At 42.3% G+C, this 27,867-nt stretch overlaps 1 protein-coding gene across 2 annotated transcripts; it reads left to right on the forward strand.

The window, feature by feature from the left end:
* LATS1 (large tumor suppressor kinase 1) lies at nt 1-27,867 on the forward strand. 2 transcript variants are annotated; one of them, XM_075862564.1, is made up of 8 exons: nt 7-126; nt 4,421-4,901; nt 6,507-6,657; nt 7,798-9,278; nt 17,731-18,313; nt 23,781-23,963; nt 25,752-25,858; nt 26,595-27,867. In XM_075862564.1, the coding sequence occupies exons 2-8, from the start codon at nt 4,557-4,559 to the stop codon at nt 27,108-27,110; spliced, it is 3,366 nt and encodes a 1,121-aa protein (XP_075718679.1). In that variant the 5' UTR covers nt 7-126; nt 4,421-4,556; the 3' UTR covers nt 27,111-27,867. The 2 variants fall into 2 exon arrangements, with proteins under 2 accessions (XP_075718680.1, XP_075718679.1); XM_075862565.1 differs by lacking the exons at nt 17,731-18,313; nt 23,781-23,963; nt 25,752-25,858; nt 26,595-27,867 and adding an exon at nt 10,993-11,054 and having other exon boundaries at nt 1-126.

Raw genomic sequence — 27,867 nt, forward strand, 5'->3', positions numbered from 1 at the left:
TGTCGGTGGATGACAGTGGAAGGAAGCGGAGAAAAGAAAAAATAGCAACATCCGGGAACCTGGCAGGCACAGGAGCGAGGCGCAAAATGGCCGCCCGGAACTGAAGTAGATCTTTAGAAGTTGGTGGTGAGTTAATGGGATAATGCAGCGATCGGGAGTTGTTGACGTGATCCAGGCGCCATCTAAGATGCTACGCGGTCAGGGGCCTAGCGGAGGGGCTAGATGTAACCATAGTAGCGGGCTCCGCACTGATTGTGGGGCATGGGGGGGTGACTGTCGGGGCGAGAAGGGTGAGTGTAGCGTAACGTATGAGATTGTGTTCGCCGTTCCTCTGCTTGGAGAGTATAACACCGCTTCCTTTTTAGACCCCGTTCCGCCGTTTGTTTCGTATAACTTTATTAACACTGAATGTTAGTGCACGACCAGAACAAAGAGCGAAAAACGCCGGGTTTCGGGGGCGAGCGTTTTGTGACGCGATGACGACATAGTTGTGGAAACGGCTTCTTCTATCCCCTGGATACTGTATAACTTCAGCGACTGTTGTACTATCTGTCATGGCAGCGTAGCCTCTGCAAACAAACGCCCACCCGCCCAACACTTACTGTATTTAAATGGGCACCTTATGCCATGTACTGTACCAGTTACACGAAGTTTCATAGAATCTAAAATATAAAAATTTCTGGTTTAACACTTTTCTGTTTACTCTTAATTCCATATGTGTTCCTCCATATTTGTGTCTAATATGAATCTACAATGTAGAAATATAACATGGAATGGAGGCCAAACTTATATGTGTGTGTGTGTGTGTGTGTGTGTGTATATATATATATATATATATATATATATATATATATACACACCTTTTTTTTATGTGATGATGGCCTGCACTGTCCTCCCAAAACTGCCAGATGTTTAACAAGCCTTAGTTGCCAATGTAAAGCTTCATTTGCATAAACATTAGGCCTCGTTCACATGTGTTCGGTATTTCCGTTGCTCTGCACCATCATAGAAGCAAAGCAACGAAAATACCGGTAGTATCAGATCCTTTGCATGACTTACGGAACCCATTGATTTTAATGGGTTCCGTTGGGTTTCCGCCATGGTGTCTGTCATTTTACTGGACAAAATAGCGCCGCATGCTGCACTATTGTCTGGCATTTATGACCGGGTTAGAAACGGAGACTCCTAACTTCGCTTCTAGTGCCGAAGTGAACGAGGCCTTCTGGTTTAGAAATAACCGATGTGACGGCTGTGCCCGATCTATTTTAAACTGATACCGTGAATCCTGACTGAACCCGTCGGCTGCAGACTTCTCTATTATTGCCATCAAAAATACTCAAACCCAGATGGACTGGCAATGATGCCAGGGTGAACCGAGCCTTTAATCCACTTTTATCTGTAAATTGTAGACTTCTTAGGCTGGGTTCCCACGAGTCGGTTACTCTGAGTAAAAACTGCGGAGCGTATCCGACCTGGAACCTGCAGTACATTCTGTCCAAAAAACCGCATTGCATTGTGGCACGTGTTGTTGGATAAGTTTTTCGCTGCTCACGCGAAAAGAAAGCTGCAAGTTATTTCTTGCTGCGGGTTACAATTCGAGATCACATATTCTCGTTGGTTATAGGGGATATATCATAAAGAAAATGGCCTGTAGCCTGTAGTATCTTCTCACTCCTCCTCCTTTTTTTTTTTTTTTTTTTTTTTTCCTGTGAATCCTGATGACACACAGATGCACAATAATTGTGTTTTTTTGCGGTCCAATGGAATGCAAAACCACCACAGTTGTGTACAGGGGCCTAAAACTAAGTTTCTGGACTTTAATATTACACCAAGATCTAAGCTCTAGCCCTTATATTCTAGTAATTGCAAGCATTGCACATGATGATGTATTACAGTAAAAATAAAAAGTATGTGAACCCTTTGGAATTACCTAGATTTCTGCATTGATTACTAATAAAATGTTGTCTGAGTGTTATAAGTAACAATTATACACAAATCCAATCTAACTGAACTAATAACACAGAAACCGTTGTACTGTTCATAGGTCTGGGCAATTAATCTGAAAAAAAAAGAAAACAAAATTTAGCGCAGATAATCAATGTCATCTTGCGCATTTCGGTTTTCTTGTTTGTTTTTTTTCGGTGTCAACTGTATCTGCGTCCTGAGGACGCAGATATATTTGAATCCTATAGTAGAGCAGGGAACAGTTGGTTCAGCTTACGGCTCAGCGCAGACAGGTGTGATGATGTCACTATCTCGCACCTGTCTGTGCTGAGCCATAAGCGGCTCAGTGCGCATATCTTCAGAGTCCGCTGGACTTTTGCCATATACCGGTGTTTCAGGCATCTTATTGGTCCAGTCTTCCAAATTCCCGCCCTATTTACTTCATGTTTACCCTCAATGCCCGCACCCCCATCATCCCAGTATATAACCCTAATTATTCCTGTATACAACAGTCAGCCATCATCCCTGTACGTAACCCCCATCATCCCTGCATTTTACTGTGGGTGGGCAGCTATAGGGGCATTATACTGTGTGGGGGGGCAGCTATGGGGGCATTATACTTTGTGAGGCAGTGTCAGGGGTTATATTATATACAGTAGTATACAGCAGGCTTAGGTTAGCTATATTAATTCAATGGCATGGAATGCAAAAATGGGTAATGGCTAAATATAGATTAACCCCTTTACGCAACATGATGTAATAGTACGTCCCGATGTGGGGGTGATGTATGGAGCGTGCTATTTTTAATATTTCCAGGATACCTTGCATGCACAACCCTCTTTACGTCATGCCACAGTATCTCGATAGGGTCTAGGTCAGGATTCTGACTTGGCCACTCCAAAACACACACACCTTCTTTTTCCTCCAAATATAGCGTTGTGTGCTTAAAGCGTTATTCTCAACAACAACAAAAAGTTCCACTTCTGTTTTACCTGTCCATAAAATACTTTCCCAGAAGCATTGTGGGCTCGTGCAAACTTGAGAAGAGTCACAATGTTGTTTTTGGACCGCAGCGTCTTCCTTTGTGGTCTTTCATGAACACCATTCTTGTTCAATGTTTTTCTAATAGTGGACAAATAAACAGAGGTTTTTTTTTTTGTCGTTTTGTAAAGGGTTCTTTCTCACCTCTTTTAGAATTGCCTGTTGTGCTCTTGGAGTGATCTTAACAAGTCACCATTCCTAGGGAGAGCAGCAACCGTCTTGAATTTTCTCCATTGGTGGACAATTTCTCTAACCATTCTGTACAATGCTTTTGTAGCATTTCCCATCTTCATGTGTCTCTTAGGCTGGGTTCACACGAGCACATTAATGTCCGTATTGGACGGACGTATTTCGGCCGGAAGTCCCGGACCGAACTCAGTGCAGGGAGCCGGGCTCCTAGCATCGTAGTTATGTACGACGCTAGGAGTCCCTGCCTCTCCGTGGAACTACTGTCCCGTACTGAAAACATGATTACAGTACGGGACAGTTGTCCTGCAGAGAGGCAGGGACTCCTAGCATCGTACATAACTATGATGCTAGGAGCCCGGCTCCCTGCACTGATTTCGGTCCGGGACTTCTGGCCGAAATACGTCCGTCCATTACGGACATTAATGTGCTCGTGTGAACCCAGCCTAACACTTCTGAGGTCTTCTGATTGTGGTTTGCCTCGAGCCATGGTTCACACGGTCCAATGTTTCTTGAGAAGAACAGACGTCAGTAACCAGGCTTTGTGTGTCTTTATTTAATATGCAGAGCACCTGTGAAACCCACAATTCCAATCTTATCTCACCGAAACAGCTTTTGCCACTTAGCTCTTGGTGAAGTTATTAGCACAGCGGTTCACTTACTTTTTCTCCCAGCACTGTGGATGTTTACTCCATGTGCTCAATAAAAGACATGAACAGTACAACTATTTGTGTTATTAGTTTAGTTAATTGTGTTTGTCTATAATTGTGGCTTTTACAATCAGACCACATTTATTAGTAATCAATGCAGAAATCCAGCTAATTACAAAGGGTTTACCACTTTTATTTGCGTCTATTTTTGTATCCTTGGCAGTGACGGGGTTAAAGGATGGACTGAGATTCATGGATATTTTTTAAAACCTATTCCACTTTACATCTCTGCATAAATGCAGGATTAGGGGTAATGAAAGGAGGTCCCAGTATTTGTAATAACCTCCTCAGTCTTGAAATAAAAACGCTTTGTAACCCTATTTCTATTGGGCTTCTTCCGCTCCGGTTTACAGCCAGCAATGTAAACCGTGGGTGTTTATTTTCGTTGTTGTAGTCATGTCCATGAATTTGTAGTGTTTTTATAGATCAAACATATTTGACATTTTTACCAACACTTCTGGAATTGTTTCTAATGTTGTATAAAATGAATATGTATATTGTTCCGCTAACCTTTTTTTTTTTTTTTTTTTTAATCCCAGGTGCGTTTTTGTGATTTCGAAACAATCTATCAACACTGAAAGAACAATCTTCCATTACAACTGATCCTATTGTTTCATACAATTGGGCTTTGGATTTTACTTTGTCTCAAAAAGTCACACCGATACATGTGTTTTCATGAAGAGGGGGGAGAAACCCGAGGGCTACAGGCAAATGAGGCCTAAAACATTCCCAGCAAGCGATAGCCCAGGCAATAGCAGACAGATGTTGCTGGAAATACGTGAGAGCCTCCGCCATCTGCATAAACCATCTGATGCTGGGAAGGTTGAGCAAGGGCCAACTAAGGCTGAGGATCCAAGGCAGGGTCGTAATCCTCATAAGTTTGTCACGTATCACAAAGCTTTGGCTGAGATACGCGACTCTTTGCAGCCTTTTGCCAACTCCTCAAACGCTCCTCAGAGGGGTGGAAATGAAGTAAATCGTAAAATGTCCCATGACCTGCAGACTGCTGGGTTTGATGAGGTAAGGTATCTAGCGCTCACTATAGATTACTACCTTGAGAAACGGCACTATACTTCTTTTCAGCTGGGCAAACGTTTTTTCATCTACTTATTTGGAATCGTATTGTCAGGGAAAAAATATTAGGTTGCACTACTTTTCCTATTATTATGGGGATTGCTTCCATTTGTAAAGTGAGCAATTCGAAGAATAAGCTTGTGTTAGGCATCATGCACACGACCGTATTTTTTCCCACCCATAAATACTGGCGTAAATACGGGTCCGGTGTCACACGTATTCGACCCGTTTTGCACCAGTATTTACGAACCCGTGCCCGTAAATATGGGTCCGGTGTCACCCGTATTCCACCCGTATTTACGGGCACGTTTTTGGCGGCAAAATAGCACTGCACTAATCGGCAGCCCCTTCTCTCTATCAGTGCAGGATAGAGAGAAGGGACAGCCCTTTCTGTAATAAAAGTTAAAGAAATTCATACTTACCCGGCTGTTGTCTTGGTGACGCATCCCACTTTTGACATCCAGCCCGACCTCCCTGGATGACGCGGCAGTCCATGTGACCGCTGCAGCCTGTGATTGGCTGCAGCGGTCACATGGCCTTTAACGTCATCCAGGACGTCGGGCCGGATGTCGAGAGGGACGCGTCACCAAGGCAACGGGTGGGAGACCGGACTGGAGGAAGCAGGAAGTTCTCGGTAAGTATGAACGTCTTTTATTTTTATTTTTTACAGGTTTATTCTGATCGGTAGTCACTGTCCAGGGTGCTGAAAGAGTTACTGCCGATCAGTTAACTCTTTCAGCTCCCTGGACAGTGACTATTTACTGACGTCGCTTAGCAACGCTGCCGTAATGACGGGTGCACACATGTAGCCACCCGTCATTACGAGAGCTCCATAGACTTCTATGGACTGTCCGTGCCGTTATTACGGCCTGAAATAGGACATGTTCTATCTTTTTCAACGGCACGGGCACCTTCCCGTGAGAAAACGGGAAGGCACCCGTCGCCAATAGAAGTCTATGAGCCCGTTATTACGGGTCGTAATTACGACCCGTAATAACGGGAGTTTTTACGGTCGTGTGCATGAGGCCTTAGGGAATCTTTCAAACTCTCAATAATAAGTGTATTTGAAACTCAAGTTCTTTTCCACTGCGCAGTATGTAGTAGTGACGCAGTATCAGCGCGGCATTTTTTACTGGAAAGATTGTTCAGAAGATCTAAATGAAATCTCCCATAGTGTTTTTCTCTATCTTCTAGCAGTTTAAGGTAAAAGGTCTCTTAAGAGGAGCTTCTATGCTTGTATCCCTATTACAATTCTGTTCTTATGCTGTGACAGTTCATTATAATAGGGATGTGGGGCTTCATAATGACCAATCCAGAATGGAGATGCTTACATTGATTTATATATATATATAATTTTTATTTTTTTATAGATGATACTTTCTATTTTTGGTCTATTGACGTTTCATTTTAAAGTGCTGGGGGTGTAGTCTAGTATTTCCCGTCTGTGAAATGTTGAGAGCCGTAGTGGTTGAGACTTTTAAATGTTACGGTGTGTATAAAGTTTGCTGTAATTCACATTTGTGCATTTTAAATCTTATCTTTACTTTGTAGGATATGGTGTTCAGAGCTTTACAACAGACGAATAGTCGCAGTATAGAAGAAGCAATTGAATATATCAGCAGGATGAGTTGTCAAGATTCGTATAGGGAAACTCCAATTGCTGCTGCATCAAGATCACACAACACTGGAATGTTACCTTCAGGTAAATGGTTATCTTCAATGTACTATTCCATTTGTCTTTTCCAAAACGGAAGCATAATAGTCACCACAAACAAAAAACAGCATGTTACGGCAGTGTTCACATCTGCGTTGCAAAAAAAAAAAACCTGGACAAAATAGAGCAGCATGCAGCGCTGTTTTGTTCGGCATAACGAAAGAAACCCAACGAAACACATTAAACCTTTATGGGGTTACGTTGACGTCCTTCATGGGACTGATTTCGATGTGTAGATTATCTAGTTGTTGTTGTTTTTTGTTTTTAAGCTCTGTTTCTGAATTTACATTTCAACCAAACAGGCACACCTATATTCCGTAATTTGAAAAAATATGCAATTCTTTACTGTATCAAATGGAAAAAAACAACCCACAACAAGAAGGTGGTTTAGCTGCGAGCCTGTCCTACAATAAGTTAATACACAGACCCACAATACGAATGTAATTGCAAAATACCTCAGGTGAAATCTCAAAGATAAAATAGTGACCAGTCCTACAAATAAACGAGATCCAAGTAAAGCGTTAAATAGACCAAGAAATGTGTCCGATAGAAAATAAAAGTTGATGGTACTTCAATTAGTAAATAATTATGTGACACAACATTGTACATATACCCAAGGCAGGCTATATTCAATATCCATATTATGGTGATATGGTCCAGCAGCCCTGTTGAATGGTATGGTTTTTCCAGCATCGAACTGCAGTATAACGTGGAATTAGATAAGACTAGAAGCAGAAGAAAGATCATAGAGAAAGTTTGGAAATCCTTTGCTAAGGCCCCATGCACACGACAGCAAAAAACCTCAGTTTTTGCGGTCCGCAAAAACGGAGCCATTCACTTTCATTGAACACTGACACCTTTCCGTAGCACTACGGAAGGGTGTCCGTGCCGTGGAAATGTTCCGGGAATTATGGAACATGTCCGTTCTTTCGCATTTTGCGGGCCGTGCTCCCATACTTTGTATGGGAGCATGGCCCGAAAATGCGGCTGTCAGTCAGCGGCCGGCCGTGCCCGCAATCGCGGGCCGGGATTGCGGGCACGGTCGTGTGCATGGGGCCTAAATCTACAGTAGCAGATTTTCTGTTAAGGCTATGTACACATAATATGTTTGTCAATTTGATTTTGCAGGTAATATTCAGCATTCTGTTAATCGTCGGCAGAGCTGGAAAGGGTCAAAGGAGTCTTTAGTTCCCCCAAGGCACATATTGCCATTGTCTGACAGCGTTGTTTACGGTGGAGCAGAAATTCAGAGTACACAACCAGAAATGGGAAGGCCATTGTCCGGATCAGGCATTCCATCATTTTCCCAGGCACTTCCAGTAAATGGTCAGAGAGCCAATCCTCCACCTCCACCACAAGTAAGAAGTGTTACTCCACCACCACAACCTCCACCCAGAGGCACTGCTCCATCCCCACAATCCTGGGAACCAAACTCGCAGACAAAGCGTTACTCTGCTAACATGGATTTTGTTATTTCCCGTATTTCTCCAGTTCCACCTGGAGGATGGCAAGAGGGGTATCCACCTCCAAATATAAACTCGGCTCAGATAATTAACCCACAGTCTCAAGCACAGAGATCTATTAATCCTGTCCCTGTAGGAAGACAACCCATCATAATGCAGACATCTAGCACCAGCAAATTTGGTTATTCTGGGAGGCCTGGCATGCAGAATGGTAATGGACAGTCTGAATTCATAACGCACCAAGGGAATAACAATGTGGGGAGAAGCCAGCCACCACCTTATCCTATGTCAAATGGTCCAAACAATACAACACTGCAGATGCAAGGAAGCAATGGGCCAATGTCGTCTTCTGCTTATAATAATGGAAATCTTTCCTCATCTATGCTCGTACCAAACCGAAATAGCCACAACTTGGAAATATACAACCTTGGCATTCCAGGCCATCCAACTTCATGGCCTCAGTCCTCTTCAACCCAGTCCCCTCAAGGGAATCATGACATGCCATCATGGCAAAATAATATCCCTGTACGGTCCAACTCTTTCAATAATCCAATGGCAGTTCGCCAGGTGCATTCTGCTAATACTCAGCCTTCCGCCACAACTGTGACTGCAATCACGCCTGCCCCTATACAGCAACCTGTAAAAAGCATGCGAGTGTTAAAACCAGAACTTCAAACTGCTCTGGCACCAGCACATCCATCTTGGATGACACAGAGTGTACAGCCAGGACACTACTCCGAAGGACCTGCACATAGCAATAATTTGCTGTCACAACCAGAAGCACCAAATTACCAGGGGCCACCACCACCGTACCCAAAGCACTTATTACAGCAAAACGCAACTGGTTATGAGACTGGTTTGAAATCTGGCAAAGACGACATACCGGTGTCTCCCAGTATTCAAGAAGATGGTGATAAAAACATTGACACCAGTGTGGAAGCCACAGAAAAAGAAAAGAAACAGATCACTACCTCACCTGTGCCTGTAAGAAAAAATAAGCGAGATGAAGAGAGACGGGAATCTCGCATCCAGAGCTATTCACCTCAAGCATTTAAGTTTTTCATGGAGCAACATGTGGAAAACATACTAAAATCCCACCATCAGCGACTACACCGAAAGAAGCAGCTGGAAAACGAAATGTGCCGGGTAAGAATGCTATACATTTATGGGCGCCGCATGAAAGTAGCCCAAAGGGTTTAAAGGATATCCCGATCATATAATGTTATGGCATATTGCTAGTATATGTCATTAAGTTATGTGGGGGTCCGTTTGTCACTTCTCCTGCACAGCTGTGCTCCAGGGGGCCTAGTAAATGAGGCTATGTTGCAGTTCTTTGCATAGCAGGTGGCCAAGAGTGCCACCGTGCAGGAGAAGCCAGTGAAGGAGTTTTAGTACTTAACTACTGCCACTGCCCCATTATTCTAAGGATTGGTGGGGGTCCTGACAGTCAGATCTCTTTAAGTAAAGGCCCTTTTACCCTGGTCAATTATTGGGCAAACGATCGTTCACAGGACACTAGTTCCCAATAATTGCCCTGTGTGAACAGGGCAACGTTCATCAGCTGATCTTCTAGTTTTAAATACTGAAACTATCGTTGTTGGCAGCGCATCTCCCTGTGTAAACAGGGAGATGCGCTTCCGACATGATGATAATGTATGGGGGCGAGCGATCATAGTAACGAGTGTTCGTCCCCGTACTAGCTCCTTGTGAAAGGTCCAAACGAGCGCCGATCAACGAGCTGTCTCGTTGATCGGTGCTTGTTTACCCAGGTCGGGGAGGGTAATACTGCCTTTAGTGATGGCATATCCTAGGGATATTCCGTCGCTTACTATAGTGGCAGTATCCCTTATCTAGCCATACACCTAAGATAATTGCAGGCTAAAACTTTTGTTTGGCTGATCTCCCCCATTTCTCTCTGTCATGTGTTTTTACTCACAGGGATAGACCTCTCTAGCAGCATGCATATTTTTAAAGGAGCAAATGATCAGGTAAATTGAAATTCGAAGGCAGATATCGGTGACCATAAATGGGAGATAGTTAAAGCAACTCACCGGCTTGTATGGTCGGCTTTTGTTTTACCGATATAATTTGGGCAATCCTAATCTGTGCTAGATATGGTAGAATTCAAGAAGAGTATATTTGCGCTAGAAGCCTGGAAAATAAATGCTTACTAGTTATTCCATCTTGACATCTTTAGTAGGTTCACAACTGACATACATCCTTTCCCTTACGCACGTTCTGTAGACCATTGGAGAGGAGCTTATTGTTCTCATGCTGAAACTTATAGGACTTATATTAGCCGGTATTTTCGACAAAGGGTTATTTCCAGAATCAACATTTAATACCTATTCACAGTGTCTGATCGGTGGGACCACTGATCACTAGAACAGGTCTACTGAGCCCCCTTGCTCATCCTCACTGTTGAGGAGAACTTTGAATGAAGCAGCAGACGAGCAAGCGCAATGCCACTCCATTCAAAGTCTATAGAACTGACCGAGTACAGTGTTCAGCTGTTTTTCTGTCCCATAGACATTGAATGGAGTGACAGGGTGCATACTAGTCTGCTGCTTTATTCAAGCCTCACTGCAGTGGGGGATCGGGAACCCCATTCTAGTGGATAGGTGATAAATGTTTGTTCTGGAAAAACCTCATTAATGGTAGTCCATCTACTTTTTCAATGTATTCTGGTTTTGTTAGTAAGAACATTTTGTTTATCCAAATGAAAGTGGTATAGTTCATACTTATTGCAGAATTATTACTCCTTATTTAACATTTATTTGCTGATTTCACTATATTTCTTCTGAATGTTTGTCTTCTCTTAGATTGTCTATCTCTCTTCCTTTTCCCCACTCACTAACAGATGGTTTAAACCGTTAAGGTGGGAGCTTGGCTGAGCTCTTCAAGCCTCTATTACTGGGTAGGCAAGTAAATGTCAGCGCCATGATGCTGTGTTAACAATAGCATGAACTTCCGAGGCTGCTGCATGTGTGTCCAACGTGACAATAATGTAAGCATGAGGTTGAACGTGTCACAGATTCTTGCACATTTAACTTCCAAACTCAAAGACAACGCTTGCAGTATACGTTTATTTTGCACAACCACGTAACAACTACTCATTTTGTATGCCATATGTTTCTGAGTGTTATGAAATGGTTTTTATAGTTTGGTCCCCCCCCCCCACATTTTTCCATTTTAGTCATTTGGTTTTGAATCCTTGTCTTATTTGGTCAGACAGCAGTGCTTGGAATTTTGTTGATGCTGGATAAAATTAATCTATGGAAATGGCAAGTGTAACTATTATAGAAAACTATAATATAATAATACTCTCGAGGGACAGGAAACAACATGGACACAGAAATAAAAGACCCTTCCCCAATACCTTATCAGTTTGTTTCCTGTCCTTTTGGGAAGCATGGACGTCTCCTGGCGTTCCCTCCGTGGGTAGGTCGCGGGCGTGACTTGGCAGACGGGGATTCCTTTGGCATGCGATACCTCTCCTCCTCCTGTGTCTCCGGTCACATGATGTATTTGACATGGACCTATGAGACGTACACCGGCGTCAGGATGTCGGCGTCATGATGCAGATACCTGGAGGAGAGCGGGAATTGGCCGGAACAGCCAGGGGCGGAGCCTAATTGAAATGGGTGCCAGATTCAAAATAAAAGGCTGCTCGTAAGTGTACTCAAGTGTCTCCTGAATCATGTCAGTCTCCTCTGATGTGGTGGATCCCTGCAAGTCTGCAGATCCTGTGGTTGCCTCTTACCCGGTCTGTCCCTCCTCTACCCTCTTGTATACTTCACCCTCCCTTCTTAGGCTAAGTTAAGGGCTGAAGTTGTTTCCTTTGTGACTTCTTCCCTTCTTCTAATCTTACCTTAATATGACACTTGTTTGTGCTTTATTTAAGGAAACTGCTCAGTCGAAACGGTCTATAAAGAAATGTGGGGTCTGTAAAATGGCATTCTGCTCAAAATACATTAAAAAAGTAGTGGTGGATGAAGCGCCTTCTTTTTTCGATAGTTTGAAATCCATTATAAAAGCGGAAGTTAGCTCCGCTATTGCTCAACAGATTGAATCTCGTTCTCCCAAGCCTTTTACTTCTAGCGTTCATCAACCTTCTATACACTCTACAGCTCCTATATTATCAGACGGCCCATATGAGGGGAAAATTCAGTCTGATTCAGATTCATCAGATGACACTATTATGACATACTATTCTAGTATGCCCTGCAGTATGATGGAAGATACAGAGTGTCTTCTTAAAGCCATTTGGGCTACTATGAATATAGGTGATAATAAGGAACCTCTTTCCATTCAGGATCAGATGTTCCAGGGCCTGGGAGAAAGGAGAAAACGAGTGCATCCTATTCACAAGAAAGTAAAAAAAACAACATATCTAAACAATGGAAGGATCCAGGAAAGTGATTAATGGTTTCTGATACCTACAAACAAAAATATCACTTTACGGAAGATTCAGAGCTCTGGGACAAAGTTCTCAGAGTGGATGCACCTGTATCAGCTATTTCTAAGAATTACTCACTGCCATTTGAAGACATGGGGTTACTTACTGACCCTATGGATAAGAAGAGCTTCCGCTTTTTTAAGAGAACATGGGAAGCTTCCACAGCGATGTTTAGACCCGGGATCTCGGCTACCTGTACTGCAAGAACCTTTTCTATCTGGATCGATCACCTGGAAAGCCATCTTGCCGCTGGCACTCCCAGAGAAGACATCTCTTTACTAATGTAAAAAAAAGCCCCTAATTACCTAGCAGATGTCTCAGCGGATTTAGTAAAACTATCCGTCAGCACTACCCTGTCAGCACTTCATGTAAGAGGCAAAGAAAACGTAACTGCAGATTTTCACAGCAGACTCTGAGGGAAGGAGAGTGGAAGTTACATAGTTACATAGTACAGTTGAAAAAAGACACATGTCCAAAAAGTTCAACTGAAGATGTAAGTTAAATCCTTACATCTTCAGTCATATCACCTAAAAATGGGGGATACCAGATCTACGCCTGTTCGCTTCAAGAGAGAACCATCAAGTTCCAGCTTTTTATTCTTTCACACAGGGACAATCCAGTGAAGGTAGATGCTCTGTCCCAGAATTGGCTGAGAACTCTTCTTTATACCTTCCCTCCATTTCCCTTGATACTATGGGTGTTGGCAAAGATCCAAGAACAAAATGCCAGAGTAAATATGATTGCTCCTCATTGGGCCAGAACATCTTTGGTTCCCTCTTGTCCTCCAGCTAGCAGCAGTGAATTACTGGTCTCTTCCTTCCCTACCGGATCTTTTATTTCAGGGACGAGTTTGTCATTCGAACATCCTTCAACTTGGGCTGACTGCTTGGATGTTGAACGAATGATCGTAAGGAACATGGGGTTTTTGGATGATGCAATCTCAACTATTTTGAATAGCCGAAAGAAAGTCCCTTCTAAAATATAAGAGTCTGGAAGAAGTTAATCTCCCTTTCTCAGCAAAAATGGGACGGTTCTTCTAAACCTAGCATTGCATTAATACTGGACTTTTTACAAAAAGGCCTGGTAAAAGGCCTAAAAACCAGCACTTTAAAAGTGTGTATATATCGGCTCTGAATTCCTTTTTGGACTGTAAACTAGCTGAAAATTATTTTATCAAAAGGTTCTGAACGCTTACATCCAGTAGTCCTTTCTGCAGTACCCCTGGGACTTAAACCTAGTACGGTCAGTGCTCTCAGGTACTCCGTTTGAACCCATTTCTTTCCGGCTTCTAAAATTAAAAAACCTTTTTCTCCTGGCAATTACGACAGCCAGAAGAATTGGAGAATTGCAGGCTTTTCTCTATAAATCTCTGTACTTAGTTTTACCTGATAGACTCCCTTTAGGATGATCCTGTCACCAGATGTCTGTTTTTAACTACCAACATGCTAATATTGATGATGCTAACCTGATTCTGACATTCATTTTCTTTTTCCTCAGAGTGCATCCTTTGCAGTTAAAACTATTTTATTAAATTTATGCAAATTAGCATTTTGGAGCAACGATGGCGTCTCCGTTGCTCCAAAATGCTCACTATCCATTGCCCTGTTCAACCCCCCCCCTTCCTCGCCTGCTTTGTTCGACAGGGGCCAGGCAACATACTAGGCGAGTTCACGCCTGCTCCCGTTGTGCAGTAAACGCATGCGCGTCCCAGCTTTGTAATCGGCACATGCGCAGTATCCTCAGGTCCGTCTCTTCTGGGTGAAGTCTGACGTCATCGGCACATGCGCAGTAGTGCCAATTAGAACAGTAAGCATAAGGATTATACGATGCATGCGCCGATTAGGATGCAGGGACGCGCGTGCGTTCACTGAACTATAGGGTGACGCGTGAACTCTCCTGGTATTCTGCCTGGCCCCTGTCAATCAAAACGTGCAAGGAGGGAGGGGGGTTGAACAGGGCAATGACTAGCAGGCATTTTGTAGCTACGGTGATGCCCTCGTTGCTCCAAAAATGCTAACTTGCATAAATTTAATAAAAGCTTTTTAACTGCAAAGGAAACACTGGGGAAAAAAGAAAATGAACATCATAATCCATATTGGCATGTTGGTAGTTAAAAACGGACATCTAATGACAGAATCCCTTTAAGACACTATCCTTCCTTCCAAAGGTCGTAACGAAATTCCACTGTCAACAGGAAATTTCATTAACTTCCTTTTTTCCCAACCCATCTTCCAGCAAAGAACAGGAATATAATCACCTAGATGTCAGAAGATGTGGTCTCGGCTACCTAGAAAGAGTCGCTGACTTCAGAAAGACCGACCATCTCCTTTTCCAATTTCAAGGGAAAAACAAAGGAATGGCAGCCAGTAAATCCACTATTGCCCGATGGATTAAAATGTCCATTTCCGCTTGTTACCAAAACAAAAATGTATCGCCCCCAGTGGGATTAAAAGCACGTTCAGCTAGAGCGGTTTCCACATCATGGGCTGAAGGGTGCTTTCTCTGGAATTTACCAGATTTGTCGGGCTGCTACCTGGGTTAACCCCTTGACTTTCTTTAAACATTACATTATTAGATGTTTTGTCAGACGGGGACTTGTCTTTTGGGCGTAAAGTCGTTTTGGCAGTTGTCCCTCCCTAAATTCAAAATCCTCTTATTCCTCCTGTGAGTGCTGTTGAACAGGTGCCAGGAAAAGATGAAAATTATTATTACCGGTAATTGGATTTTCCATAAACCATCTCAATGGTATGGGATTTTCCCTCCCGGGTTTATTTTTGGGTAGTTTATACCTCAATATTGACTAGAGGTACTTGGTTATTATTGGATAAGGTATGGAGGAGGGGCCTTATTATATTTTTTTTCCTGTGTCCATGTTTCCTGTCCCTTGAGAGGTAGAAAATCCTACTGAGAGTGCTGTTTGTGGAGGTTTACAGAAAATCCAATTACCGGTAAGAGTAAGTTTCATCTTTCTGCACAGATAAATGAGAAAAGGTGAAGCATGTGTCAGCGTGGTAGTAATCATGTATGTGCTGCGCTGATCATTTTGCTATTATATGTATTCCAGTTTCAGCAAGTAAGGACTTTTGATTGTATAATTAATTTTTGCAAGTTTCTTATATATTTTGTGTATTCGTTCTTACGTTTTCAAGACTTTTACTTGAATAGGAGCCTTTATTAACTCTAGAGGATGAAGTACTGATTGTGTGATCACTCGGATGCATGTCTTATTACAAGAGAGAGCCCTGATAGGTACTCTAACAAGCCATGCTCCTATATGATCATGACATGGCTGGCATAGATTTTCATTTTGTGTTCGTAAACCTAAAAGTTTCCAATCGGCAGAGATCTACAGTTGTTTTCGTTGAAATGGACTACCGGTTTAAAGGGGAAATCTATTTAAAGTCCTCTTCTAATATGTCATAGATATGTGAAGGGTGATCCCATTGGCGAATTTTGTGATCTTGGACCACCATTGATTTCAAGAATGAATGGGCTCTATAGAGCATATAAACCCCTTTTGGCACTACTCACAAAAATCTGACCCATCAGTCTAAACAAATTGACATTAATTGGAGCATTGCTTACAACATTGTGCCATATTTCAAGTAACCGAAATCTGAGTGGTGCCAAAGCCTTGTATCATTTAAAGGGGTTTTCCGAGTTAAAATGTGTATGTGTTAATGCTTGTAACTTATGAATATAAATACATTTGTAATATACTTGCATTTTCCAAATTCGCCCCCTTTCCAGATACTGCCGTAGGGTACTTGACAGGTGACGTCACTCTCTAGCCGCTGTGTTGATCTTCAGTTCTCCGGGTATACAACACATCACCTGTGACATGCGAACGTGTTACGGGCTGTACAACAGAACAGCCCATACACGGCACGTCACAAGTGACGTGTCGTATACCCGGAAGAGAATTTAAGATCAACACAGCGGCCGGAGTGTGACATCACCCGTCAAGTTCCCCACGACAGCATCTGGAAAGGGGGCCAATTTGGAAAATGTAAGTATATTACAAATGTATTTACATTAATAAGTTACAAGCATTAACACACATACATTTTAACTCTGAAAGCACCTTTAACTCATCAGATCATTTTGACTGGGTTTTCCCTTTAAAGGAATATTCTCATCTGAGACATTTATGGTAGATTTACAGGATATGCCATAAATGTCTGCTAGGTGCAGGTGAGAATGATTCATGGCCACCTCACTCCCCTTAGAATTCTATGGGAGTTACGAAGATAGCGAAGTGCTTGAACTCTATGGCATCTGCAGCTGTTGCAAATCGAGAAACGGGGGTCGCGGGACGTCTATTCTTCCAATAGGTACAAGTCCCACACCTGGAACCCTCGCCTATCAAGCATGTATGACACATCCTGTGGATATGGCCTAAATATTTAAGGTGGGGATACCTATTTAAGAGATTGAGAAAAGTCGGGGGTCAATTCAGCAGAAATGGTAAGTCACAGCACCAATGCTGACCTTTTTCTGATAGATATCAGCCAGGAGAGGAAGTGACATGTGAGAGGCTGCTCAGAGATCGCTTTATACAGCAATTTGCTATTGAAATATCCTGGCGGTGCTTTTTGCTGGAACTGCACCTAACTGGAGAACCAGGGTCCCTCGACTCCTGTCCTGTCTAGTGTGGCATCCAAGGGAAGATTGAATGTAGAGGTGACCGCGACTCTCCCCATTTATTTCTGTTCAAGTTTGGAAGTTACAGAAACAGCCGCACAAGCAGGCTGACTTGAGGTGGGACCCGCGCCTCAATTTAAATATTTTACATTCTTGCATAAATAACCCTGTTGAATTCAATGGATTCAGTATCTTCTTGATGATTTGAGTAAATTAATGTTAACACTGACTTTTATGCTTTACCAGAAATTCAAATTACAAAGCACATATTATGCATGTGTTGTCTTTTATTTAAGCTTTCTTTGGTAGTCATACTGCATAATTATAGATTATATCTTCATTAACAATATCCAGAATTGGAATACTTTGTAAACTACTTAAACTGGCATCTGTAATGACCGTGGCCTTGTTAACGTTGTAGATTTGTCCAGAACCCAGTCAAGTTAAACTGTTCCTTATTAAAAACATGGTTCTCATATTGTTGCTTTTCAATAGGTGGGTTTATCGCTAGATGCCCAAGACCAAATGAGGAAAATGCTTTGTCAGAAGGAATCTAACTACATCCGACTTAAGAGAGCCAAAATGGACAAATCCATGTTTGTAAAAATCAAAACTCTGGGAATCGGTGCCTTTGGAGAAGTGTGCTTGGCCAGGAAGACCGATACTAATGCTTTGTATGCAATGAAAACTTTACGAAAGAAGGATGTGTTATTACGCAACCAAGTAGCCCATGTCAAGGCTGAGCGAGACATCTTGGCAGAGGCCGATAACGAGTGGGTAGTACGACTGTATTATTCTTTCCAGGACAAAGACAACTTGTACTTTGTCATGGATTATATCCCAGGTGGGGATATGATGAGCCTCCTTATCCGCAAAGAAGTTTTCCCTGAAGATTTGGCTCAGTTTTACATAGCAGAGCTCACCTGTGCAGTTGAAAGTGTCCATAAAATGGGCTTCATTCACCGTGACATCAAACCTGACAATATCCTCATTGACCGCGATGGGCACATTAAACTCACCGATTTTGGCCTGTGTACAGGATTTCGATGGACGCATGATTCAAAGTACTATCAAAGTGGTAAGGATTAACCTTGACCCAAATAATTTTAAAGACTGTGCATTGAGTTTGACATATGCATATAAAGGGGACCATGGATCTACTACAAAGTGCGTTCTCTTGAGATCCGAGCACATTTAAGCATTACACAAATACCATGGATTTTAATGGGCACAATGTAGTGCTTCAGGACCAGACAACGGCCAGTGATAGTGGATAATCACTTAAAGGGGTTTTCCCATGAGACATTTGACATATCCTCAGGATATGTCATAAATTTTAGATGCAGGTCCTACCTCTGGGACCCGCACCTACCTCTAGAACGGGGCCCCCACAAACTCTGTTCTAGCTCTGTTTGATCTCGCTGACTCCCAGCCACTTCCTGGTTATATGGTCGGGACTTACGAAAATAGTGTAGCTCGCTGAGCTACACTGTTTCCGTAACTATCATAGTAGTTAACAGCAGATACGGAAGCAATGTAGCATGCAAGCTACACTTTTTCCGTAGCTACCATTCAGTTCTATGGGACTTACGAAAACAACGTATCTCAGCGAGCTACGCTGTTTTCGTTACTCATGGCCATATAACCATTTTCATGGTCGGAATTCACCTCATTGAGCCGCAACACAAAGCATCTGAACAGGGTTTAGGGGGCTCCGTTCTGGAGATAGGTGCGGGTCCCAGAGGTGCGACCCGCATCTATCTGACATTTATGACATATCCTGTGGATGTGTCATAAATGTCTCTCGTGTGAAAACCCCTTTAAGGTAACCGCAAAGTGGACAACTGCTAAACATTGTTCAATAGACAGTCTAATCAGGCAATATGAAAAATGCATGGACATAAGTTATAGAATGTGCACAGAGAGTACTGTAATGTAAAGAAGTAAACAAATCCTTTTGAGACCAGAATCACACACCGTTTTAGTTAGAGCCTCTGTCACCACATTATAAGTGGCCTATATTGTACATGATGTGATCGGCGCTGTAATGTAGATTACAGCAGTGTTTTTTATTTAGAAAAACGATCATTTTTGACTGAGTTATGACCTATATTCGCTTTATGCTAATGAGTTTCTCAATGGACAACTGGGCGTGTTTTACTTTTTGGCCAAGTGGGCGTTGTACAGAGGAGTGTATGACGCTGACCAATCAGCGTCATCCACTTCTCTCCATTTAGTTTACACAGCAGATAGCGATATAGCTATATCGCTATGTGCAGCCACATAAACACACTATAACATTACTGCAGTGTCCTGACAATGAATATACACTACCTCCAGCCAGGACGTGATGTGTATTCAGAATCCTGACCACTTCGCTGCACGTCTCTGTGATTTACAGCACAGCGGGATCTCGCTGTGAATGACCGTTTACAGCGTAATCTCACGAGACTATGCCTGCTATGCTGTAAATCACAGAGACGTTCAGAGAAGTGACAGGATTCTGAATACACATCACGTCCTGCCTGGAGGTAATGTATATTCATTGTCAGGACACTGCAGTAACGTTATAGTGTGTTTATGTGGCTGCAGATAACGATATAGCTATATCGCTATGTGTTGAGTAAATGAATAGGGAGAAGTGTATGACGCTGATTGGTCAGCGTCATACACTTCTCTCCAAAACGCCCACTTGGTCAAAAAGTAAAACACGCCCAGTTGTCTATTGAGAAACTCATTAGCATAAATCTAATATAGGTTATAACTCTATAAACTGCCTCATTTTCAGTAAGGCCAGATTCACACGAGCGTGTGCGTTTTGCGCAGGTAAAAAACGCGACATTTTGCGGGCGCAAAAGGCACTTAACAGCTCCGTGTGTCAGCCCCATATGATGCGCGGCTGCGTGATTTTCGCGCAGCCGCCATCATTATAACACACCGTTTGGTTGTTTGTAAACAGAAAAGCACGTGGTGCTTTTCTGTTTTCATTCATAGTTTTACAGCTGTTGCGCGAATCACGCACGTCCCACTGAAGTGCTTCCGTGTGGCATGCGTGATTTTCACGCACCCATTGACTTCAATGGGTGCGTGATGCGCAAAATACGCACAAAGAACGGATATGTCGTGAGTTTTTCGCAGCGGACTCACGCTGCGTAAAAATCACGCAACTGTCTGCACGGCCCCATAGACTAATATAGGTCCGTGTGACGCGCGTGAAAATCAAGCGCGTTGCACGGACGTATATCCCGTTCATCTGAATAAGCCCTAAGTGGAAGAACTTATTGTTTGTTTTTTTTTGTTAAAGTATCATTTTGGTATCAAAAATCGCAATACTATTCAAATTATGATAATTATGGTATCGTGAGAACCCTACTGCAATCCGCCCATTGCCTTAATTACCTTGATCGCCCTTTTTTGCACCCGCTCTAGTTTAGCGATGTCCCTATACACAGGTGCCCAAAATTGTAGACTATATTCCATGGGGGTCTGAATAATGCGTTGTATAGAGGCAAAACTATGTTCTTGTCCCGTGCATCTAGGCCTCTTTTGATGCTTTCCATTATTTTATTTGCCTAAGGCCTTATTCACACGAACGTGTTATACGTCCGTGATACACGTGTGATTTCCACTAGCGTCGCACGGACCTAGGTAAGTGAATGGGGCCGTTCAGACAGTCCGTGATTTTCACGCAGCGTATGTGCGCTGCGTAAAACTCAGGACACGTCCTATACTTGCCCAAGTGGGCATGTATTGTGTGTGTACATCTGGGCGTTTTTACTTCTTTTACTAGCTGGGCGTTGTGAATGGAAGTGTATGATGCTGACGAATCGGCATCATCCACTTCTCTTCGTTAACACCCAGCTTCTGGCAGTGCACAGACACACAGCGTGTTCTCGATCCCTACTTTGGTCAGCGTCATACACTCCTCTCTACAACGCCCACTTGGTCTAAAGTAAAAATACGCCAACTTGGGCATTAAGCAACTCATTAGCATAAATCTAAAATCGCTGATAAAGTGGTAAAAATAGATAGTTTTTTTTAAAATAAAAAACATTACTGTCACCTACATTATAGCGCCGATCTCCTTATGTAGGAGATAGGGCACTTATAATGTGGTGACAGAGTCCCTTTAAATATCAGAAACCATATCACAGCCCTTAATTCCAGGGGGTATGCCATCCAGACCTGTTGACTTGTCTTATTTTAGTCTTTTAAAGGTGGCGCTGCACTACTTTCTGGGTTAAGCAGGTGACATTTAATGGAGAATTTAATTTTATCCTTAATAGTGTCATCTGTCATGGATTTTCCTGTGTAAATACATTCTGTAGAGTGGTTTTGCTGTCTAAAAAGTTAGATTCGTGCCTATGCGCTTATGACGGATGAGTGCCTTTTAGGCACCATAGATGTTGTTAAAGAGGCTCTGTCACCAGACTATAAGTGCCCTATCTCCTACATAATGTGATCGGCGCTGTAATGTAGGTAACAACAAGTGTTTTTTTTTTTAAAAATGATCAATTTTCGGCAAGTTATGCGCAATTTTTTATTTATGCTAATTTAGTTTCTTAAAGAGAACCTTTCACCTCCCCATACATGTGCAGCTCACTGCAGCATGTAATGGGGAGGGCTGCACAAAACCTGGGGCGCGTTACATATTTTTTTTCTACCTCCCACCGTTATTCAGATATCGGTGCCGTTATTTTTGGTGCCCAATATTTAAATAACCCCCTGAACAGTCAACGGGGCGTGTACCGTCAAGGGGGCATGTTACTATGGCTGTGACACTGTCCAATCAGATATGGACAATGCCACAGCATGAGTGTGTGCGATTGCAGTCTTTTCATCCAAACAGGCAAGGGGGCGTGTCAGTGCTACGGACAGAGCTGTGGAGAGCGCGCATGCGCGCTCTCATCTATTCAACTCTTGTGAGAGATCAGTCTTATACTTTGCCTGACGAACTGGCAAGGGGGCGTGTCATTGCTACGGACAGTGTAAGAGCTGGGAAACGATTCCACTGTCCGTAGCAGAGACACGCCCCCTTGCCAGTTCGGCAGACAATACAAGACTGATCTCTCGCAGGAGCTGAAGAGATGAGAGCGCGCATGCGCGCTTTCCCCCCCATGGCTCTGTCCGTAGCACTGACACGCCCCCTTGCCTGTTCGGGTGAAAAGACTGCAATCGCGCGCACTCTCATGCTGTGGCACTGTCCATATCTGATTGGACAGTGTCACAGCCATAGTAACACGCCTCCTTGACAGTACACGCCCCCTTGACTGTTCAGGAGGTTATTTCAATATCGGGCGCCAAATATAACGGCACCGATCTCTAAATAACGGAGGGAAGTAGAAAAAAAATGTAACGTGCCCCAGGGTTTGTGCAGCCCTGCCCATTACATGCTGCACGTGGCGTTTTCTCTTTACAACGCCAAGTTGGTAAAAAAGTAAAGTGTATGACGCTGACCAATCCGCATCATACACGTCTCTCCATTCATTTTTAGCAGTACTCGCAACAGAGTGTGATCTCGTGAGATCACGCTGTACTGTCACATACTCCCATATTAACTTTTACCGAAGTGTCTTGAGAGTGAATAGACATTGCCTCCAGCCAGGACGCGATGTCTATTCACACTCCCGACACTTCGGTAAAGTTTCTTGAGGACTTACTCACACAGCACGGCGTGATCTCGCGAGATCACGCTGTTCTGTCATTCACAGAAGCTTTACCGAAGTGTCGGGAGTGTGAATAGACTTCGCGTCCTGGCTGTGACCGTACAGCGTGATCTCGCGAGATCACACTGTGTTGCGAGTACTGCTAAAAATTAATGGAGACACGTGTATGACGCTGATTGGTCAGCGTCATACAATTCTCTTTACAACGCCCAGTTGGTAAAAAAGTAAAGACATGCCCAGTTGTCTATTAAAAAAGTAATTAGCAAAAATCTAAAAAATTGTGCATAACTTGCTTGCAAAATTTATCGTTTTTCAAAATAAAAACCACTGTTATCTACATTACAGCGCCGATCAGACTATGTAGGAGATAGGGCACTTATAATCTGGTGCCAGAGCCTCTTTAAGGTCCTCTAAATGAGCGCCGATCAATGAGACAGCTTGTTGATCGACACTAGTTTGCTCCTTTCACAAGGAGACAGTATGGGCACGAGCGGTCGTTACTCCGATCGCTCGTCCCCATACATTTCACAGGGAGATGTGCTGCCGACAACGATAATATTGAACTTTTTAAAAACTACACTATCAGCAGATGATCGAGCGTTTGCTGGGCAAACACTGGGCAATTATCGACAGCAAGCGTTATGTGAATGATCGTTTTCTCGATAATTGGCCCGTGTAAAAGGGCCTTAAGATATTGGTTTCTGCTGAAAAAACTTTATTTTGTAGTCCTATTTGTTTTATTTGTCAGTGTTTTATATACCAGGACAGGAGGTAATGAAAGGGTTTTTCCATGTTAGATATTTATGGCGCATCCTGTGAAAACTCCTTTTAAATTATTTTAAATGGTTATAAGGTTCTCATTTGTTATTTTTTGTGTAGGTGACCACCTGCGACAAGACAGCATGGATTTCAGCAATGAATGGGGTGATCCAGCAAATTGCAAGTGCAGTGACAGACCTAAGCCTCTTGAGTGGCGAGCGGCAAGACAACATCAACGCTGCTTAGCGCACTCTTTGGTTGGGACCCCCAACTACATTGCACCAGAGGTCCTGTTGCGTACAGGTAAAGCGAAGATCCTAAAATATATCGCCTAATAACCCTTTCAGGACCAGACTAATTCTCGTTTTTATGATTTTGTTTTTAACTCCCCGCCTTCAAAAACTCATAATTTTTTTTTTTATGTTGGCACCGCCATATGTGTGCTTCATTTTTACGGGACAAATTGTACTTTCTAATGGCAATATTTAATATAGTGTGAAGCTGGAAAAAAAATTCAGAATGGGGTACTATTGGAAAAAGACAGCAGTTGCGCCATTTTGTTATGGGTTTTGTCTTTACTGTGTTCACTGTATGGTGAAACTGAGGCATTACCTTTATTCTGCGGGTTAATATGATCACGGTGATACCAAGTTTATATAGTTTTTGTTATGTTTTAGTACCTTGAAAAAAAAAAAAAAGTAAACGTTTGAAAGAAAAACAATTTTTTTTTGCATCGCTGTATTGTGACCCCCCGTAACTTTTTTTTATGTTTCTGTGTATAGAGCTGTGTAAGGCATCTTTTCGTACGGGGAAATATGTGGTTTTTATTGATACCTTTTTGGAGAATGTATGGCATTTCGATAACTTTTTATAAAAGAAATTTGTGGGGTAGAAGTGGCAAAAAAACTGCGATTCTACCATTTTGTTTTTTTTCGCCACAGCATATATTGGATAAATATTTATATAGTTTGGGCATTTTTTGGAGGCGGGGATACCTAATGTGTTTTTGTTTTCATGTGTGATCTAGGGAAAGGGCGGTGATTCAAATGTTTTTTTTTTAAAACCTTTTTTTTTTTTTTTTTTTTTTTTTTTTACCAACTTTTAGCCCTCCCATTGAACCTGCTGTTAGATTGCTTATGCCATAGACTGCAATATTACAGTATTGCAGTCTGCGGCAAAATTAGTGCATTGCTATTGACCTGCTAGAGGAAGAGCTCAATAGCAATATTCCTATACAGGCCTGGGAGCGTTCAGATGGCTCCCATAGGAACACAAGGGCTCCTGCTGCGCGGTAGACGGTGACTGGCCCCAAATAGGTGAAAGTAGGAAAAAAAAACGATCCCGGTGGTCACATATGACTATGGCATCTGAGGGGTTAAATGCTTGCAATCAGAGAGGTTTCTGATCACGCAGCAGGGACCCAGCGGCAATGCTTGCAACACAAGAGAGACCCAGCGGCTATGGTGTCCGCTCGGCTTCTGAGCGGGCGTCTGATTTAAATAACCCTTTCCGAACGTAAATAGGCAGATTAGCGATGGGAAAGGGGGTTAAACGGTGCATCCGGCTTTCTTTTTTTAATGCTTCAAGATTTGTTCTAGTAGCGGGTACAGATCATGTACAATCAGTTGCCAACTGCAGTGTAGTTTTTTTCAATGTAAAGTCCGATAATAGCCATAAGTTGAGTAAAGAATAACTGCATACAAAGTTGTCCTGTGTCACACATGAATATCTGCTGTGTAGCCCTTATAGTAAAGGTAAAGTAGCCCCATGGTAGTGTGACTTAAAATCATTGATAGTTTTCATGTACGCTAAATCCACAACTAGATGTGGAGGCCGCCTCACCTGGTAGATCGGGGTTGGGGTGACCCTCATTCTCCCGATAGGTTGGAGTTCCAGAAGTAGACATTTATGGAATATCCTGTGGATGTCTATGGTGGAAAACCCCATCAACCTCGAACCACTGCTGTAGGATGTGCATGTGGATCACATGGTGATACCGGAATTTGCTTCACATTACAGATTACGTGTCTGCCATTAGGTAATTAACTTGTTGTAAAGCCAAGTGATGATATGATTCTTCTTGTATTGTAGGATACACACAGCTCTGTGATTGGTGGAGTGTTGGAGTTATACTTTATGAAATGCTTTTTGGCAAGGCTCCTTTCCATGCAGGGTCACCAATGGAAACACAAATGAAAGTAAGACCATAAAGATGTTTATATCTAGTTTTATTTCTAATCGGGTTAAAACCAATGGACTATTTGTCTTATCGACCAGTTTTTTCCTTTTTTGTTCAACTTCTTTTTTTTTTTTAACATAAATATTCCTTAACTTTTACTGTACAGTAGGTTTTCCATTCCGCACTGTATGATCCTGGCCCTACAAACATGTATACTGTACCTAGAGAAGACCGAAAATAATGAATTGAATTATATTCAGCTTAAAGTAACTTAATTCTGACAACTGCTATACTGTTAGAATTGCCAGATCGGGTGCCAAATAAAGTAAGATTTACTCATTTAAGTTTTTATTATAGAATATGGGTGTTCTAGGTTATTTTTGTTATTTATAATTGTTCTTTGCATTCGTGTTTTGCATAGATGTACGTTTTACATTGTGATCCATCCCATGTCAGGTTTTTCTGTAAGGCCTCATGCACATGACCGTAGTGGTGTGCACGACTTGCGGCTGGGATGGACGCGGAGCGTCACCGGCGGCCGCCTGCAAATCACGGGCCGTGCACATTGCCGTGTGCATTCATTTCAACAAGCCCGGACCACACGTCCGATCTTGTTTTTGGTCCAGGCTCCAGGGCAATGCACGGACCGTGCATGGGCTCATTGAAATGAATGGGGCCACAAAAATAAGTTTGTGTGTATGGGGCCTAAGTCTTTTGGAATGTATTAACATTATTTATTTATTTTTCTTTTGAAGGTAATAAAATGGCAAACCACACTCCATATCCCTACTCAAGCCAATCTCTCACCAGAAGCTTCTGATTTAATTGCGAAGCTCTGCCGAGGCCCTGAAGATCGTTTGGGCAAGAATGGTGTTGATGAGATTAAGGCTCACCCTTTTTTTAAGAGCATAGACTTCTCTAGTGACTTGCGTCAACAACCCGCTCTGTATATTCCCACTATCACTCATTCCACGGATACTTCAAACTTTGACCCAGTAGATCCAGACAAACTCTGGAACGATGAAGACAAAGATGGAAATAAAAATGACACCCTGAATGGGTGGTATAAAAATGGCAAACACCCTGAGCATGCGTTTTATGAGTTTACTTTCCGGAGGTTCTTTGATGATAATGGACACCCATACAACTATCCCAAGCCTTTTGAGTATGACTGTGATGACACACAGGGGGATGGCTACCAGCAATCTGGTGCAGAAGATTATGGTCATGGTGGGAAAAGACCTCCAAACAGAGACTTAGTATATGTATAAATAAGCCACAAATGGATTCATGAAATCACAATATATGCTGTGGTTTGTTTAGAAAAAGTCAGAGGCAAAGCTTGTTTCTGCTACGTTGTAAACCTCAGAGATCATGGAGGAGTGCGCTTATTGTCCAACCTCTAGGGCTTTAGCACTAGTGGTAAAATTCTAATCTTAATAAGAGATTTATTTAAGCAGTAGTTGTCACTGCTCAATATTTTAGTGATGCTGGAATTCATCCCCGCTGAATTTTAAATATAAAAAGAACATTTTTCTTATCACGGCACCTTGTTTTTACACTTTTCTGTGTTTTTAGATTACCCTTTCTATGTTTTATTGGGAACATGATATAGTTCTTCAAAATGGACTGCGAGGTTTCATTTAAACTTAAACTGTAAAGGTACAAGTTTTGCAAGACAATGAGGGACATATATATATATATATATATATATATATATATATATATATATATATATATATATATATTCATTTAAAGTCTCATAATGGTTCTATATCAATTTATGTATTTATGTAATTTTAAGTATTTATACGATATCATAAAAAAAGGAATATTCAAATTGACGTTTGAGAGTTCTGGATCCTATGGAGAGTTTTGACAATACAATGTGGTTTGTCAGATAAAGCATTTATGTTTAGAAATCCACTGTCCGTTTCTACCAAAAGCAGCCACTTGGAAATAGAATATGCGCATATTAAAGGTTGTGGAATATTTATTAAAGTTGTATTGGTTCTGTTTCTATTATAA

This window comes from Rhinoderma darwinii, chromosome 4 (assembly GCF_050947455.1).
Source record: "Rhinoderma darwinii isolate aRhiDar2 chromosome 4, aRhiDar2.hap1, whole genome shotgun sequence".
Classification (NCBI taxonomy): domain Eukaryota; kingdom Metazoa; phylum Chordata; class Amphibia; order Anura; family Rhinodermatidae; genus Rhinoderma; species Rhinoderma darwinii.

Bases quoted from the DNA above. Each gene is read 5' to 3' on its own strand.
- LATS1 (XM_075862564.1), top strand. From the start codon at position 4,557: ATGAAGAGGGGGGAGAAACCCGAGGGCTACAGGCAAATGAGGCCTAAA. The intron at 4,902-6,506 runs GTAAGGTATCTA...TTTACTTTGTAG, and splicing joins AGACTGCTGGGTTTGATGAG to GATATGGTGTTCAGAGCTTT. The intron at 6,658-7,797 runs GTAAATGGTTAT...TTGATTTTGCAG, and splicing joins CACTGGAATGTTACCTTCAG to GTAATATTCAGCATTCTGTT.